At 40.3% G+C, this 19612-nt stretch overlaps 2 protein-coding genes across 3 annotated transcripts; one reads left to right on the top strand and one right to left on the bottom strand.

Moving 5' to 3' along the window:
- Window positions 1-319: 319 nt before the first annotated feature.
- On the top strand, window positions 320-12314 carry LOC110375333 (collagen alpha-1(I) chain). Of its 2 annotated transcripts, XM_049837160.2 has the most exons (25): window positions 320-462; window positions 2761-2931; window positions 3252-3293; window positions 3373-3411; window positions 4342-4482; window positions 4831-4997; window positions 5174-5291; window positions 5401-5525; window positions 5618-5824; window positions 5912-6010; window positions 6100-6396; window positions 6476-6943; window positions 7114-7275; window positions 7394-7591; window positions 7720-7864; window positions 7957-8217; window positions 8315-8448; window positions 8584-8853; window positions 9038-9253; window positions 9524-9812; window positions 9944-10129; window positions 10407-10628; window positions 11025-11197; window positions 11491-11712; window positions 12128-12314. In XM_049837160.2, exons 2-25 carry the CDS (start codon window positions 2766-2768, stop codon window positions 12272-12274), a joined length of 4494 nt encoding a protein of 1497 aa, XP_049693117.2. In that variant the 5' UTR covers window positions 320-462; window positions 2761-2765; the 3' UTR covers window positions 12275-12314. The 2 variants fall into 2 exon arrangements, with proteins under 2 accessions (XP_049693117.2, XP_049693118.2); XM_049837161.2 differs by lacking the exon at window positions 3252-3293.
- A 598-nt stretch (window positions 12315-12912) lies between these two features.
- Window positions 12913-19148, bottom strand: LOC110375340 (uncharacterized). The gene is made up of 5 exons (XM_021333413.3): window positions 18954-19148; window positions 17363-17522; window positions 16086-16294; window positions 14156-14407; window positions 12913-13868 (listed from the first exon to the last, which is right to left on the bottom strand). The coding sequence occupies exons 1-5, from the start codon at window positions 18982-18984 to the stop codon at window positions 13678-13680; spliced, it is 843 nt and encodes a 280-aa protein (XP_021189088.1). The 5' UTR covers window positions 18985-19148; the 3' UTR covers window positions 12913-13677.
- Window positions 19149-19612: the final 464 nt, after the last annotated feature.

Below are 19612 nucleotides of genomic sequence, written 5' to 3'. Positions count from 1 at the left end.
ACCAGCAGCAGACCAAACTTAGGCCAAAGCTCTTCCCAATATTCAATTAAAAGGAGATTTTATACTAACTTAAAGGTAATGATTGTGAGATAGGGTCGGTTCACGTGTAACGCTAAATGGTGAAAGAAAACTTTTACTTGTGGGCGGGGCAACATATTTTCTTTTTTATCTATACTTCTCTGTTGAACGTTTAAACCCCATCAAAAAATCCTTTCTTCGAAGTGTTACAAAGGAAAATGAATACATCTTCGAATAAAAATGATCTATCAAATGATTTCCATCATCAGGTTTGATACGCAAGAAGCTTTCTCTAATACAACCAAAAGTTTCGTTCCTCTGAACTCATAGATCGCGGTGGTACGGGTCATGCGTAGGCGCATATTTATTGGTATCCCGCCCAGAGGCTGCGCATTCGTCGCGGCGCGGGCGGGCCGCGCTACCCCTTCCCGGCAAAATACATAGGTAAGTAAGTTTGTATATTTTTGCTATTTTTCACAAATGTTTGTCAATATTTGTTTAATATCTTACCAAGCGGTTTCAAAGGTGGTAAAACAATTAAGTGACAATCTTTGATCTGAACATAAAACGGTAGAGTGAGTTTTTGAAGTGAATCGTCGATATACAGTCTGTACATTGTACAAATATTATAGGTAAAGAGGATTTTTTATATTTTTAATTGTTTGTAATGGATAAAGTCAAAAACTAGTGCATGGATTTAGTAGAAATTTTTTCACTGTTGGAAAGCTGTACTGTCCCGACTATTCCCGAGTAACATCTATAGGCTCCCGGTATATGTATCCCGACACGGGCATTAGTTCTTGCGGACGCGGAAAAACGGCTAGTTTAATATATTTTGAATGCCCAGTGAAATAAACTTTGGCAATTTTCAATGTTTCAAAAAGTTTAAATCTTATTTTTAAACAAGGCTATATTTACGTCTACAATCTTGATCCACTTAAAAGTCTTTCAGTTCAAAATTTACTTTACATAATTTGCTAAACTCTAAGTCCATCTTAAGCTTGTTTGAGTCTTTTGATCTTAGTTTCTTTCACAGGTAAATAAGGTGACAATTAGATACTTTTTGAATGTTAGATAAAGTTCATAAATGTAATTATCGTTTGCCTTAAATATTTTGGTAGAATTGCGCGATCATAACTCAAAGTCATTTACTTGCATAAATTAAAATTAAATTAAAACGTATCATGGTGAAACTGCGAAAACATAAGAATCACGGATTAAAACAAAGCTAAAAATATAAAATACGCTGAAAGAAACACCGTTGCAGTAGTTTTACCACAATGCAACAACCATTACGGGCTTAACGCCAGCTCTCGGAGCGAGCTTGTGTTGCACCCATTTGCATCTGCTTGGATAAATAATCGGTGTTATGGGCTGCAACGCTTTGCTTCTATGTAATACAAATGCTATACTTTACTGATAAAAAAGCAGACTTATAGGTATTAAAGGATTAAAAATCTGTGCTAGATTAAGTCGATGTTGATGTTTAGGAAAAATATTGGTGTAATTGTACGTGACACGGATTGTTTAATTTCTGTTTAATGTAACTTTCTTGGCTATCAATAAGAATTTTCGGTTACCCTAAGGCTGTTTGAAGAATTTTCTGACTTATGGTTTAAGTATACGATTCCCTCTGTTGACGTAATCACTGTTAGCACAGCATGACACGAAGCTTTTTAAGCCGTTGCTAAAATTATTCCCGAAAAATAAACCTGTAGCTATCTCTCCAGCTAGCCAGTAGACAGTAGCTATCTCCCATTGATTTCCCATTGTTTTACTGCAAAAACTACTTAACAATTAGGACCTCACATTCAAGCATAAAAATGTAGGTATGTATAATCTTTTCGCATGTCTATCGCTACTTATCTGTGTCCCGTAGTTTTGGCGTGAAACCGCGACTGACAGACAAAGTTACTTTTTCATTTGCAAGGATTGAGATGACACTATGGACCCATAAATCCATTAAATAAATTAATTATTCTGCCGAAATCTCAATAACCGAGAGTGGAATCATTGACTATTTAAATAAACAAATTACAACAAACTCAGAGCGTTGGACGCTAAAATTAATTATTACAGTCGCCAATTGGTAGTTGTCATCTCCATATAGACAGATGCGTCGGAAAGGTTAGTGGGACGTCCGCTACTTGGTCCTGACATCTTTACATGATATGATTGGGGAATAGGCGAATAGGCCGAGTCGACGACCTGTTCCGATAGCCTTGGACCATCTATGACGCTATTGTATTGATTTATATTGCCGTTCATGAAGATGTATGTCTGAAATATTTTAATGTGTTGTCACTTAGATTTGGTGCTGTTGATTGTCAGGAATTCGAGTTAATAGCACCAATGGAGACGTAATTGATACCGTTTTGAATTTCCATTTGCGTATTGAGCTCATGGCTTAGATGTGTCTTTTCTTTTTTTGCGATTTTGTAATTGTTCATATTTTCAGACGTGAAACATGTTATGAATGATTTAATTTTGAAGAGTTTCAGTGACTAGAGGACTTACGTCGCTTTCATCTAAATGATTAGTGAAATTAATTCATAAAGTTATGCGTTCTTTTGCATAAGGGTTCATAATTGGATAATGGCCTACCCTTCATCATCATCATCATCATCAGCCTATCGCAGTCCACTGCTGGACATAGGCCTTTCCAAGTGCACGCCACTAAGATCGATTTTCGGCTTCTCTACCTCGGCCTACCCTTAATTGAACCTTTTCTTCTTTATCCAGTCACCATGAGGTGGTTGAAGGCGGCCTGGCTGGCTGTGCTGGTGCTGCCAGCTGCCTCCAAGGAGCTGTCGGAGTCTCATCGCGAGGAGATAGTGCAGGAGCTCCCTCAGGCTCAAGAACCCGATCTCATCAACTACGATGACTATACGCCGGTCGGAGAAGATGATGATCGTAAGATATTTTTATCCTTTTTTAAAGTTGAAATGTTGCATCCATAAGTATGTTTTACAGAACTAAAGAGTTTGCTAGCCTGGCTCATCAGGCTAATTTGAGGAACCATTGATATTATTTTCAGTTTTTATTCGAGAGCTGCTTCTATATATTTTTTTCGTATTTCGTATTCTATAGGTTTAAAACAAAACAAATTTTGGGAGATCATTATCATTATTTTCTCATACCTAATTAGTGCGTGGACGGACACAGCTGTATCTTGACATCATCATTTTCAATTATTTCTCATCTCATGTTATTTACTTATATTCTTTGTCTAGTGACGCGTCAAGCTGAAACTGATTTCCGCGGATTCCAAAGCAGTAAGTTTCCTTCACCTTCAACCAATTCTTTAGCTTTAGCCAATAATTTGCTGTTTACTAACACGAAGCTTCTTTACAGGCACACCGGCTTACCAGAGACCACAGCAGACCATTCGAAGTAATTATACTTTTTTCTTTAATATATTGAGTATAAACAATTATTAGAAGATTGGTACAATGTCAAGATTTTAAGGACGAAACGCAAAAAAAATAATAATCAGTAATTAATTTATCGGTAAATAAACATTAGAACAGTAGCTTTGTACTTTACATAAATTGTAGATCAAGTTGAGAATTACAATTCAGAATTAAGTTTCAAAATCAATTTTCCTTGATATCGAGGCTGCAGTATTCAGTGATAGTAAAGGTAGAATTCCGTGGGTCGCGGCTACGACAGCCGCGCGCGGCTTACGACAGTCGTCGGCCGCGCGCGACAATAGTCAACCTATGAAAATGTATGGCACCGTTGCCGAGGTCCGCGACAGTCGCGCGCGGCCGACGAATTTCGTGAGCCGCTCGCGGCCGTACGCATCTCAACATGGTCTAGCGCTATAGAATCTTAGTAAAACCAGAATTGAATTGTTTTTTATTTAGTCGGTAAAACTTCCTTTCGGTTTTCATTACAATACAAATGCTTTTGAATCAGTATTTGGTAGTATCCTTCTTCATTTCTACTTTTTAAAGATAGGGTCGATTGGTAATCTATTTTCATAATACAGCCACAGCAGCATGTCATCCTCCTCTTCTTCAAGGATATCGATTAGCACTTCGACTAGAGGGAACGGACGAACAAAATCTACTAATTTCATGACAATGCCGCGAGCGGCTCACGAAATTCGTCGGCCGCGCGCGACTGTCGCTGGCCTCGGCAGCGGCGCCATACATTTTCATAGGTTGACTATTGTCGCGCGCGGCCGACGACTGTCGTAAGCCGCGCGCGGCTGTCGTAGCCGCTATCCTCGGAATTCCACCTTAAGTACTTAACGTCATGTTTGATGCTTAATATGAAGTATTTATCCATCAATATTAAATGAAACCTCATGCTCAGTTCCAGCCAGCCCCAAGTGCGTGGACATCGGCCGCACATGGACGGAAGGGGAGAACTGGAAACGAGACAACTGCACTCTCTGTCAGTGCCACGCTGGAAGGGTCAACTGCACCACCGTGCCTGCCTGCCGTCGATCCACTCGTATGTTTCTTTGATTTTATGTAAAAAATTATTTACTAGGATGAACAAAAACGAGCCACGTAATTCGTGGTCCTAAGACGGCCCACTGACAAAAACGTGAGTGTGATTGAAAATTAACTTAAGCTTTTAATATGGTACCAACATGTGAAGAAAGCCAACCAGAGAAGACTTATACGATATGTTCTTCGATCATTTGTGCGCTAGTGCATAAGGCTTATGATTTTGATAGTTCACAGCAACCACAAGAAATAAAGCATTCATAAGAATATCAGTTTTAAAATGCAATAAAGAATGGTTTCATGGCAGATTTACTTGTTATTGTAACATTTTAAATATTTATTTTGCCAGCACCACCACCCGTGTTTGTCGGCGTTGGCAGTCAGGGGACGACACCAGTGCGTGGAGTGGTAGGTGTGCCTGGTGACGGGGGCCCGCCCGGCCCGCCAGGATCCCCCGGCGTCAATGGTGTGCCTGGGGCCCCTGGAATACCTGGCCCTGCTGGACAAATGCCTGATGTAAGTCGTTTTACCTTTGAGTCCGTTTATTCCACTTTAATAATATTTTTAGTTACATACCTCTTTATTTGTTACTTATTTCCCTGCCTCTAATATCATTTGAAAGCTAAGTTGCATGATAGCTAAAGATGATTAAAGTAATCCTACTTAGGTAATCCTCTTTATGTCATGTATAGGTGAATGCCTACCTAGCGCAGTTGGCAGCCTCAGCTGGTGGTGACAAGGGGCCTCCTTTCGATCCCTATCAGTACATGCAAGCTTCAGTTGGCACTCCAGGCATTAGAGGAATTCCCGGTAAGTTAAAAATAATTACGGAAACCGACGTAATTCTTATGTACTTATAAGTATGTACTTGGGCCATGGGCTAAAACAAAATATAACAAATCTTCAATTTCCTGATTAGGACCCCAAGGACCTCCTGGTCCGCAAGGGTTTCAAGGACCACGGGGAGAACCAGGCGAACCGGGGCAACCTGGACAACAAGGACCACCAGGCGAAAGGGGGCCACAAGGCCTACCAGGAAAAGATGTAAGGAACAAGCATGAAGGCATGGCAAACATGCCAATTCTTCAAATCTTATTTTGTGAGCACAATAATTGCAATTTCATTAATAATTTTAGGGCTCTCCGGGAGAAGATGGTGAAACGGGTCCTTCAGGTGCAGTGGGACAGCCTGGACCTCGTGGAACCCCGGGTATACCTGGAATCCAAGGACTGAAAGGACATCGGGGATTCGATGGGAAAGACGGCGCTAAGGGGGAACAAGGATTGCCAGGAGAAAAAGGACCAACTGGAATGCCTGGTCCTATGGGACCAACTGGACCAGCGGTATGATATCAAATCATTTAGTAAAATGTGGTGGTAGATGTTACCTCTGAGTGAGTTTTAATAACTGTATGGATTTTCCTGTGCCAGGGCCCTGTTGGCGCTAGGGGTGAGCGAGGTCGTGAAGGTCCCCCTGGACCTCCCGGCGTGCGAGGTGTTGATGGAGCACCAGGACCACAAGGTTTAATGGTAAGGTTTATTTCATCATTACTGTATTTAAATATGTATGTATGTATATAGCTTAGAATTTAATCACGAATAAAACTTTACTTTTTAAGGGCAATGTTGGCAAACCGGGTTCGCCAGGATTTCCTGGAGCTCCAGGCTTGAAAGGTGAACAGGGTATATCCGGACCAAAAGGCAGTCAGGGAATGCAAGGACCACGTGGAGAAGCCGGTCGTCCGGGACAGCCTGGTGAAGTAGGAACCCCCGGCATTCCTGGACGTGATGGAACTCCTGGCGAGAAAGGCGTACAAGGGCAACCGGGGGCTTCAGGGCCACAAGGATTCCCAGGACCTAGAGGACTGCCAGGTGTAGCGGGAGAATCAGGCTTGCCTGGATCTAAAGGAATGCCAGTATGTTATATATATTTTTTTACGCATTAGGTACTTATTACAATTTTGCACGGAAAGACTAACTTCTGTTAATTTCTAGGGTCAACCAGGAGAAAGAGGCCAAAAAGGTGACGGCGGAATCAGAGGAGAATCTGGTGCTCCCGGTCCACGTGGTTTGCCTGGTAATATGGGACCAGAAGGAAAACGTGGAAAGAGAGGTCTTAGAGGACCAGCTGGCAATGTTGGACCTCAGGGCGAAAGAGGCTTACAAGGAATGAGAGGTTTACCTGGTGCTGATGGGTTCATGGGTCCTAAAGGTCAGCCTGGCGAGCGAGGTGGTGTTGGATTACCTGGATCTAAGGGAAGCACTGGAGACCCTGGCAGGCCCGGACCACAAGGACTTCAAGGACCACGAGGATCTGTTGGCAGGCCCGGAATGCCTGGAAAAACTGGACCCCAAGGTGAAAGAGGTATACCAGGTGCTGATGGCAGACCTGGTGAACAGGGTTCTCAAGGAATACAAGGTCCTCCTGGTCTAATGGGCGGACCTGGAGAAAGAGGATTGCAAGTGAGTATACTTAGAACTTAACATTTTAGGTTGTTTAATAAGATTTATGTATTGTATTTTATATGGGCCTTAGACGTCCATTAAATACATAAATAAAATAAATGAATATATAAATAATATATATTTTCAAAAAAATAATTGTATAAATTTTGTGCAATTTTATTTTATAGGGTGAACCAGGAAAAGATGGTGATCCAGGTCAGGCTGGTCCTCAAGGACCTAAAGGTGATGCAGGTCGTGACGGTGGCCCCGGTATTCAGGGACCTCAGGGTGTTGCTGGTCCTCCCGGCGAAAGAGGCCCGTCCGGTCCAGCTGGGCCTACTGGCTTTCCTGTAAGTAATCCTAGTGTGATATTCAAAGTAATTTTGGATCGAGCTAAGCGTTATATGCTTTGCTCGAATTTAAAAAACCATGTTTAAATTCAGAGATCTTAATTTTATATTCTTTTAGGGAATGCCTGGAGCAGCTGGTCTCCCAGGTTCCCCGGGCAAGGAAGGCGAGCCAGGTATGGCAGGACCGGCCGGCCCACCCGGCCCAGCGGGTCCTCGAGGAGAGAGAGGTTTTACTGGAGACCGAGGACAACCTGGCCAGCCTGGTAGCCCTGGAGAGAAGGGAGAATCCGGCGCTCAAGGGCCTGATGGACCACCGGTGAGATTGAATGATGCATGGAGATTATTAATTTCCATTATTAATGGACAATTGTAATTTGGTATTGAAAAAATCTTGACGTTTTCAGCAAACATTTGAAATAAGGCTCTTTTGTGTAATTGTCACAGGGTCCCGAAGGTCTCAGAGGTAGTAAAGGTCACCCTGGCTCTCCCGGTGCGATGGGTATGCCTGGACAGCGAGGACTTACTGGTGCGCCGGGAGAGAAAGGCGATAGAGGTGCCGCAGGTCCACCGGGCAATGATGGAGCTCCAGGTAAAAATTTTCATAATTTTTGCTGTTACAATCGCCTTGATAGTATCTACCATATTCTCCAGAATATAAAACTATTGAAAACACAATTTCAGGTCGTCAAGGGGAGCAAGGTCCCCAGGGTCCAATAGGTCCAGTCGGACCTGCTGGAGAGCCGGCTGAAAGAGGTGAACCCGGAGCTCCCGGTATTCCCGGAGAATTAGGTGCCCCGGGCTCTCCCGGAGAACGAGGCCAGCCCGGGCCACAGGGCTCACCTGGCCTGTCTGGGCCACCAGGTCTTACTGGCATGCCTGGTGCTAAAGGTGAAAGAGGATACTCAGGAGCTAAAGGACAGCAAGGAGCATCTGGAAGCCCAGGTAATTAGTATATTACAAGTAAATATTCTTAAGACTTGAATCACACAAATTACACGCCGTCAATATGATACATCAATACTAAATCTTTTAAATTAAGGTGTGCCCGGTGAGACTGGACCACGTGGTCTGCCTGGCATAGCTGGTGCCAAAGGAGCTCGCGGTGATCATGGACCAAAAGGCGAAACCGGACACGTTGGCTTGCCTGGAAGACCGGGAGACTTGGGACCGCCGGTAAGTTATACATTTACATATTTCTAGTATTATCAGTCAGTGTACTTAAAACTAATGGAAACAAACATTTTAGTTGGGAGTTTAAGTAGTGTTCCTTCATTCTTTCATTTAATAATTACTATCTTTATCTTTAAGGGTCCACAAGGAAACACAGGGCCAGCTGGAGCTCCCGGTATCCCAGGCGCTAAAGGAGCGACAGGAGACTCTGGCCGTCCTGGTGCCCCTGGTCCTATGGGCCTGACTGGTGCTCAGGGAGCTGAAGGACCCAAAGGTGAAAGAGGCAGTGAAGGTGAACCCGGTTTACAAGGACCCACTGGTCCGGCCGGAGCAGCTGGCGAGAGGGGACCAATAGGATTACCTGGAGTGGCAGGCCCACCTGGACCCCAAGGACTTCGAGGAGCACAGGTAAAATATATAAATAAGAAATAATGGACGTATTTTCTTTCCACTTTATTTTACATGACACATGTGGTTAAAATTAAACGGTTTACTTTTTTTGAAGTCAGTTAAACATCCTTTGCATAATTATGTACCCAATAAAAAGTAATGTTCAGCATATGTCAGTTTTTATATTATGTTCTATTCCTAGGGTGAAAGTGGTGCTCCAGGAAAACCAGGCGCTGACGGTGCTCCCGGTCAAGCAGGATCTCCGGGCCCACAAGGGCCACCTGGACAAATGGGAGAGTCAGGACCAGAGGGTCGCCCGGGCAAACAAGGTCAGCCGGGTATTTCGGGACGACCAGGCGATAAGGGACCCATGGGACCACAGGGCGCTTCTGGACCTGCTGGACCACCGGGATTGCAGGTAATCATCAATATTATGTGTAAAATAGATCTTTTATAATTATCTATTGGTCAGGTATCTGTAAACTGAAATCTAAGTAGGATTTATCCTTCATCATCATCATCTCAGCCATAGGACGTCCACTGCTGAACATAGGCCTCCCCCTTAGATCTCCACAGATACCTGTTGGAGGCGACCTACATCCAGCGTCTTCCGGCGATTAATTAATTATAATTAATTATCATTAGCTATCTTTAATACATTAAAAGATAATGACATCGATATCTTTAGGGACCACCTGGCCCGTCGGGTCCTTCTGGACCTACTGGCGAGCGAGGACCTAGAGGAGAAAGCGGACCCCCTGGAGTTGACGGCCCTCAAGGCCCACCTGGCAAAGCTGGACCTCCCGGTCTTGACGGAATTAAGGGAGAGAGGGGAGAGGCTGGTGCCGACGGAGCTAAAGGCCATGCTGGGTTACCAGGTCTTCCTGGTATGCTTGGAGCTCCGGGAAGGGCTGGAGAAAGAGGCTTACCTGGACCGATGGGACCACCAGGAAAAGATGGTGATGTGGGACCACGAGGTAAATCATTAATTTCAAATCTTTCGGTAAATTAGCTTAATTCTGGACCAAAGCCAAGAAAAGGACTGTTTTCTTTTTAAAGGCTTATTCATTTTTGTCTTAACTTATTGATGATATATACCCTTTTGTAGGTACACCTGGTCGTGACGGCAACCCTGGCCTACAAGGTCCACCGGGAGTGCCCGGAGGCCGCGGTCCTCCTGGTGAGGCTGGTAGACATGGAGCCACTGGACCTGCGGGTCCTCCCGGTCCTCCCGGGCCACCTGGCGAGGGTCTGGCTTATGATGCTGCTGCTCTCGCTGCTATGTTACAACAAGGTTCGTAGATCAGCTTGGCTAGTTGTTTTTGAAAAAAAAAATATATTTTTAAAAATCTAAGTACTTCATTGCCTGAACCGAAACTAAATAAATCTGTAAAACAAAACTAAATGATATTCTCCTTTACTAAGGATTTATCATATAAAATGTCTCAAATAACTTTAGTTACAAATATCTTACTTCAACGTCAAATACTACTCCAAGCATACTTTAGTTTCTTAATACAACATACAAAAAGGTTGATTTAGTGACTTCCGTTTGATGTTTTGTGTAACAGGTTCCGTGAAAGGCCCCGACCCAATGGGTGATGACCCCAACTCCCTTCCACCCCGCTTCTTCAAGGAAGACATGACAGCAGCTGAACGCAAGGAGGTCGTGATGAAGGCTTACGAACGTCTGAAGGTTTCTCTCGACAAGTTCCTGAAACCAGATGGCTCTAAGGAGGCACCTGCTAAGACCTGTGGGGACATCAAGTACCACCATCCTGAATTTGAAAGCGGTAAGAAAAAACTTACAAAAATAACTTTAAATTAATCATATCCAAGCAAGCGTAATACCTGATAAAAAAATTACATACATTCCTTTCTTATGGTATTTCGAATACCTTGTGGAGGCAATATTTAATTTTGATATTAAAATTCCAAACCGCCTGGTTGAAAACATTTTGCAATGTGACGATAGCAATATCACTATCAGCAGTATCTCATCCTACAAACCCGAATACTTTTTGCCAGACAGATGATTATACGTACATATGTAGATGATTTGATAATAAAAGCACAATTATTTTTCCCATATATTCTTGTAGAAAAAGTACAACCACAGATTACTATATAGTTACTTCATAAGTATTACTTTGTGGATCCAGTTGTTAATCACGCCTTATTCTCTTCAGGACAATACTGGATCGACCCTAACGGCGGTGACATAAATGATGCGATCATTGTACATTGTGAAATGGAGACTGGAGCCAGCTGCGTGTTCCCCAAGCCCATGCAGTCGAAGGACATCGCCTATGATGGAGAGGAACATGAACCCTGGCTTAGTGAAATGGATGATGGATTTACGGTAAGATACAATGTACAATACATAGATTGCTGCAGCAAAATGCGGTGAAATACATGATTAAATTGAATACCAGTAGGTACCGGCATAAAATAACTAGGAAATTTTTAAAATCGAACAAACAAAAATACAATTTATTCCTCTTTTTATTAATATTATTGTAGATGTAGATGATGACATAAAAGTAAAACAACTTAGCAAAGTCAAAAAATCAGACACATTCGACGAGATTATTTTACAAAACTTGACTCTCAAGTCTTCAAAGTCTAATTTCCTCCATAACTTGATTTCCTCAGATCACCTACAAGGCAGACCACACACAGCTCACATACCTGCAGCTGATGTCTTCGACCGCAGTGCAGAACGTGACCTTCCATTGTCGCAACACTGTTGGATATTACGATCCTACGACAAATAACTACAGACGAGGCATCAAACTGTTGGCTTATAACGACGCTGAGATTCTGCCTAAAGCCAATAATAGGCTGCGGTATAAGACTCTGTTGGATGAATGTCAAGTAAGTTTTGTTTAAGTTTTTAGTTAGAATCATAGATATGCTCAAACCTTGAGAGGAGACCTGTGCCCAGCAGTGGGACGATAAAAAAGCTGTAGCGTAACATAACGCACAGGTATGTTAAGGTAAAGGTTTGGACGTATTTTCTAGATCACATAGACGTGCAATATCATACTTCAGGAATATTTATGAAACCTTAAAGTTTATTAACTCTATTGGAGGAAAGATTTTTAGCTGTTTGGACGCCAGCCACAAATTAGTTGCGATACAAAATCATACCTCCCTGAAGCAAACAGTATTTACAGCAAAACCTAGGCGACCTAATCCCGATATTTTTTCAAATCAATATTATCTCACTCTTCTGAGAAGCTTTGTTTCACTAAAACAGGAAAATTTATAACCTTACATCATTTTCCAGTACAAGAGATCTTCCTGGGCGCAGACCATCGTTGAATACCGCACCGACAAACCCGGCCGTCTCCCACTCCTGGACGTAGCTGTTCGCGACGTCGGCAGACCACATCAGATGTTCAGAGTCGAACTGGGATTGGCTTGCTTCAGCTAATCATTTCACAACAGTATGAAAACTTCATCGACATTTAAAATCAACGGCTAAAACGACCAAAGAGTATACGATATTTGAATTTGAATTACGAAGCTAGTTGTCAACTGTCAATTTAGCGTCTGTGATTGGATGATTTACAGTCGTTCCCAATATTCCGCCTATGTGTTCATTTCTTAACTACAGATAGGAATTTAACATAAAAGCACCATACAAGTAATGTCATATTCCTACTAGTAAGAAAAGCAACAGAAAGAATTTTGGGAACTGCCGTTAAATTATAACATATCACAGAATGTGTTAATCAATAGCTTTGTTTAATAAAAACTGCATTTAGATTTGCTATACAAAAAAAGACAGAAGCGAAAAACAATGACGTACCTATGTTTAGTTACCCTTGCATTTATAATAATGGAACTTACTACTTTTAAGATTACTTACATTTAAGATCTCAAAGAAATGTCTCCAGCGAGAATACGTAATATTCACTTTGTACTGAATTATTGTCAAAATGATAATTTGTGCAATCTAGTGAATGACACTGCCATATCTAGCAATACTAGCATTTATTATAAAATATGCGTAAAGCCAACGAAGTACCTATTTACTTATATACAATGTAGAATAGAAAATAAAACACCTAATAATAAAATTATGAATAAGTATTTTTTAAATAAACTTCGCTATTATGTGATTCACTATAAATATAATACAAGATTTTATTATACAATTAAGTACTTAATTTTAAGTATCATTAAGTCGTCACAACATAGTTTTAAAACATAATTAATTTTTGTTATATTAATTTTAATTTACAAAGGTCCTCTTAGGCTGTGTACTTGTACATAATGTAAATATCCTTATTTAAGTAAAAGCAAAATGTCATGTGATTCCTACATTCGATTTTAAGTTAAGTCTAAGTTTAATTAAGTATAAAGTACCACTTATTTACAATTTTAATAAATATTCTTCGTATTAAGCCATATATTAAACAATAAAAGAACATAATATATTTGTTAAAATTCGTTTCCTTTCTACATGTAAACATTGGTTACCATTTTATTTAGCGATCTGTTTCATTTGTGCCATGTCTTTTACCGACGTGACATGTTGCCATGTCCGCGACGCGACGTGACATGTCTTTCCAAAAAACAACAGCTACAATAAAACAATATTTCTTTTATACTCCAACATTAAATCAGTCAACCAGATCTCACATTTCAACACACCTACGATACAACTTCACCTTCACAAGACATTCTAACCTCCTCACTCAGAGACATTAGAATAATGATTGCTTAAGTCACTCCTTAGTGACGGAATGTCATACAAATCCTCCAATGGATGAATGACTTAAGTAACCATTAAATGTCTCTGAGTGGGGAGGTTAAGACCCTTACTCAAAGCTACTGAACAGTAGAGTCACAGGAGTTCTTCCTCATGCAGGTGACGAATGGAGGCACGTTGCAGGTGCACTTGGTGCAGGTATCCTCGACTGTCACCTCGTCTCCCACGATCAGGGTGCTGTTACCGAACACGCATTGTGCTGTTAAGTTGCGGATGTTGAGACCACGGACTACTTTGGTCTTTTCGGATGCTGTAAAAGAAAAAAAATCATTAAGTAGACTCGCAAAGAACAAGAGATAAACATTTTTGAATACACAATGTCTAGTCATCAACCTTGTATTAAGAGACGTCTTCTACAACATATGAGGCATATCATATGTAGGTAATGTGTCTTTCATGTTGCGAGTGTCCAAGGTGTCCCTACACCATATTCCATATTCCATCATCTTTACAAGATTGAGTTTTCTAAGAAAGCAGTAGTAGAGCCACGGGCTGCCTTTACTATTCTCAAAACAAATGTCAAACTAAAAAACTTACGGCACTCAAATCCAATAGGACAGCCTCTCATATTGCCGGGGAACACAGGTGCACAGTTCTGCACCAAATCTGACTGGTAGTGGATCTCTATGCCGCAGTCTATGGTCCTGCAGTAGGCCGCATCGTCAGTCGCATTGTAGTTGGCGGTGCAGACGCACGTCTTGCGCGTGTTCTTAGGCTGGTAGGTCTGACCCTCGCGGTACGTCTGGCCATCCACCTCGCAGGTCTTCAGCTGAGCTATCGCGTCTTTACCTGGAAAAAAGATTTCATCGCATGAAATCTCTACATTTTAGGGTAGGTTCTCCACAGTTTGTAATCAACCGTAGGTACACTTGCGGATCCACTTGTCGGCTTTGCCGGAAATACGTATATTTCTGAGGTCACAATATCGCTTTAGGGTATTTACCCAGAATCTTCAAAAAAAAAAAAACACATTTACACGGAAATCAGCATACTTTTGCGAATCTCTCAATGTCTTTTAATAAACATTTATCATGATCCAAAAAGGACGAGTCACGGCCTAAAGTCAAGGTGATCTACTTGGTGAAATCATTGTCAACACTATAGTACTACTAACGTTTTATTCGCGTTACATTTTTTTAAGTTACATTTTAGGAAAGTATATAACTGATATGTCCATAGGTGTGACAATTATGTGTGTAAGAATTTATGCTTTCAGTATGTGGGCACCACGGTAGAAGAACTAGTTTATTAATATAATCTATCGCAATACGTGGAAGTAGATTGTATCATCATTATCGAGCCACAATGGATCGTTGACGAGTAATCCTGCCATTGCGCTGGTGTTTACGACCGCTTACATGGAACCTTCCATTGTGTTCCATAGCTCAAACACATTAAATAGTATGTCATCTAAAAATAAGCTTGATTAACAAGCAATTGATTCGTATCGACAGAACCGGTGCATTGTTAATGTTCATTGAAAATTAATTACGTTTGATGAACTCATAAGTTACCTACTGTGTTTTGTTTTTTTGTAACCATAGAAGGAGTACCCAATGAGTTAATGTGTCGGTAACTCCTTCTCAGGAATGTGACCGTTCTTTAGGTACAGATGAAAAATAAAAGTGATGTAATGAATTGTAGCGGTTTCGACTTTTCCTTGTAACTTTTGCACAATTGAGAACATGTAAAGGTAATGATGCATAGGTATGTTAAAGCGTGTTGCAATTATTTTATGAAAAATGTTTCAATATTTTTATGTAACTGATGGTTGATAAGTTGTCACGCTCACGAGATATCACAATATTTTAAGGCTGTTCTCTACACTTTACGTATTGCCGACTTATGTAGATTTAAGAGGACGAATTGGAATTTTTGGCGCCAAGGATGTCAATTTTTCTCAGTAAATACAAAACGGATCAAAATACAACTTGGCTACCTGAAAGTTCATAATATAACCCTTATTTTGTTAGTTGTAGAAACATGATTAGGTAACTTTTATAACAGAGAAAAATATATCAAACATACCTCTTTTTAAAAAGAGATTCACATATTATGGGCAAACGGGACCGATTTAAGCCTCTTAACTTTTTTAGTAGTTGAGTATATACATACTCTTTAGAATGATAGAAGGAATTTTTATCAAATTATCATTTCTAAATAATAAAATTACAAAACCATTTTGTCGCTTACGACTTTTAGTTATAAGCTAGCGCGCGTATTGTTATCCTCGCCCCGCTCAGACGCTCCGACCCCTTTTGGCGCCTTAGATGCGCGTGCCGGTTATGGAATTATTGTTGACCAATTCCTCGCCTTAAATAGGTACCACAGAATACCCTGTTAGCTATAGAGCTAAGTTACTCCCAACAGTTACCTACAGGGACTTAAAACACCTTATCAAACCACTTACAAATTGAGTCACATCACCCATTACTTTAAACTATCAGATATCTGCCGCTCAACTTACCACAGACAGTGCCGACGCTGCAACACGAGTCTACCTCAAAAGTGTTGATACATTGCTGCTGCATATCGTTGTCAAACGTCTCCACACAGTCGACGGCCGCGCAATTGAACTGTGGCTCCCCGGAAAACACGCTGCAGCTGCAAGCTTGGGAACAAGGGTTCTTGATCAGCGATTGTGGTATGGGGGACCTGTCGCCGTAGGATACGCCTCTGGAATAGACAATTATGTTGGCTGTTAAGAACCTACGTGAAGGATTGTCAAGAAGTTTGACGCCCTTTGCTTTATTTACGATTGTTTGGTGAAGCAGGGTCGTTTGTTTAAATATTTTCAATTCCTTTTGGCAAAGTACCGAAGTTCGGCAAAGCAAATGATTAAGTATAAGGAACCTAATACATGTTGCCAAGTCTCTTAAACAATTCCCAAACTCGTAACTAATTACGAGTTTAAATGTAATTTTTGGTATCCCGTTAATTTCATCGCGGTCGTAACTTTCTATAAATAAGTAGAATAAGTTATACAATTCCTAACTACGTATTATAGGAGTATAGACTTATAGGACCGTACGAAAAAATATTTAAAATTAATTAACAAGACCTTTTATCGTTTATAGCCAAATGGATCTAAGACGAAGAAACTACTATATCAATTAGTCCAACTAGTCGTCACCTTACAAGGCATATAAAATAATCTATTTATTAAAAATGCAGAATAAATTGTCACCGGCGCAAACGCAAGGTCGCCGTACTTCCCTGCGCAGACGACGGCCACGCGAGAGGTCATCGTCTTTTTGTCATATTTCACTGCTGGGTGCTTCGGGGTATTCCACGAGGTCGTCACTTGAGTGGGTGCTGATTTACTCTTTACAAACAACACACAATGTCGCATTGTTGGACTTTTTTGACGTCTTAAGGCTGTCTGTGATGATGAGTCAATAGTTCCGTTTTGGGAAATGGAGCAAGGCTTTTGTTATGCCCAATTTGGGTCTAATGTCTTGACTTTTAATATAATATAATTCAACTTTTATGAAGGCCACTATTTATCTTTAATAGAAAGGGCTCCGAAACGCGAGCAGGATGGATGCTTATCCATTGAGAGATCTAAAAATGTTTCCCGTTGTGTCGTTCGTTTCATTGATCTTCTATCAACATCCACCCGGAAAAAAGACATTCACTCACATTTACTATACATATACTTGTTATATGTCTGCACCGATTCAATAGTCTTCAAGTTTCGCACTTGATAATATACCTATGCTATTTATTTGTATCTTTACTTACTTGTAGTAACACATCGTAGGGTCTGGATGTAGATCAGGACAGGTGAACGCTTCAGGGCACAGACCACCATCCTCCCTGGCTACCGGCGTGCAGCCCAGCTCCGTATAGAAGCTAGCCATGTCACACTCGCCAGCCATGTCGGTCCACACCGCACCAAGCACTGGAAACAGAAATTAACATCTTTACCACCAACTTTACATAGAGAAAAGTATATTTCAGTAAAAACAAAAACTTATTGAAACCCGTTAAAGTAAAAAATAACAACATTCTTTAAATTGATAGGCCCGAAAATGAGTACAATTCTCATTTGAATGGCAATCAAGGAACTATAACTTTTTCTGCCTTGAACTTGGTAACTGATTCTGATAGGAATCAAGCAATCAAATGCTTAATCCAGAACTAACGTAACAGAAAATCGACCATATTTTTTTTCAGTATGTCTACGAGTTTCATTCTTTGCAGATAGCTACAGCAGTTTCCTTCTTCTACATGGATCATTATCATCATCAGTTTATGTAACAAGTAGAATGTTTATGTAAATAGTCTCTTTATTGACATTTCACTTGTTTCTTTTTATCATCATCATGATCCTATCGCAGTCCACTGCTGGACATAGGCTGGACATAGGATCGTATCAGCCTTAGCTTCAAATAATGGTTCAGGGGTAAAGCGTGCCTGCGTTAACATAGGTATATTAATTCTTCTTAATGTTTCCCTTCCCTATTAAGTGTCAGAGTAGTATTTTACTTTCTGCCCTGTCACCTGCGAAGTTTTTATTACAATTGTTTTCCTTTATATCTGTCCCTTTATGTATATCCCTGTCTATCAACTTTATCATTTCCTCATTAATTTTTATTCTAAGTCTAATCTCTATTCTCGTTAAACTATTAAATGTCTTATTGCTAATGTATTATTAACTTGGATTCTGCGTAGGAAAATATATCATACACCTGACATTGGCTAGTTCAATAAAATTTCCCACTCTATTTGCGCAATGTAAATTAAAATCTATTTGCTATGTGCGAATTTTAATCAGTGAAAGTGCAGATTATACATGGTTCATTAAATTATGGATGCTCAATGGTATATTTTCTGATTTATTAATTGGTGGAAGGTTCCATAGGACGATTCCATACTGGCAATTCGTTTTGGTCAGTTCCATTAAAACTGCAGAAAAAATTGTAAACACTTTTCCAGGTTTGAGACGACTGTAATGATGTACCTAATCAGTCAATTAATGTCATCTGCATAGCTTACGCCATATGCAAATATCATATGGACCGTGTTTGTACCTACGATAGTTGCATCAACGTTGGAGTTTCCAAACCACATATACTTGACGACATGTGGTTACAATATCATATTGCGGTCAAATGTAAGAGAAACTGGTTGCTTGCCTTAAATTATTTGAAGATCGTACTTATTGTAGTTATGAGAAGAAATAATCATCATAATATCAGAGTTGAAGAATGTTAATTAAACAATTAAAGAGACCTCGTATGCCTCATAATAATACTAAAAGCCTTACATAAAGTACCGGCATTAGATTTACTACTAAGGAAGTAAACAATTAAATAAAAACAATACTTACTGAGCATCACAAAACCAATAACAGCCTTCATGGTTGATCAGATGTTCAGGATAAAAACTTATTAATTTTGAACTAAGCACTTTTTGTTTACAACTGATTTATAGCGGATCGAATTTGTTGGTAAACAAAATAGACGCGCGGATTCCTCGATGACTTATGACGGAATGAGCCGTAGCATGCAAATAGTGTGCGCACGCGCCTACAGGTTGTCCCACTACAATGATTCATCGTGTACCATTCATGTTATTAAAGATATCTAGTCTCATACTGGGTTGCCTTGCAAATCATATGATTGAATTATAAGTGGACATTACGTTGATTTTATACATATATTTGAATTTATTTATAGGTATTTGAATTGATTTCTATTGTACAAATAGAGGCATCGAAGGTTATACAAAAACTGCTACCTTTTTTGTGTCCTACGTGATAAATAGATATGTTAGAAAACCATAACTTTTCCTCAAGTTTAATTATCATATGGTGGTTGGGCTACTTTAACGTTACAAATGAGTCTTTAAGAGGGTTATGATTATTATCAAGTAAGAATGATAATCTGACTGAGAGAGAGTAAACATCATGCTTTTACAAATCTGTTATTATTGAAATTTCAAAGAAACAGTTTTCAAAAAATATTTTTATCTTAGTAGATATTGATT

The sequence above is a fragment of the Helicoverpa armigera genome, chromosome 14 (genome assembly GCF_030705265.1).
Source record: "Helicoverpa armigera isolate CAAS_96S chromosome 14, ASM3070526v1, whole genome shotgun sequence".
Classification (NCBI taxonomy): Eukaryota; Metazoa; Arthropoda; class Insecta; order Lepidoptera; family Noctuidae; genus Helicoverpa; species Helicoverpa armigera.
Note: the sequence above shows the minus strand (reverse complement) of the source record. Positions and strands in the feature narration are given on the sequence as shown.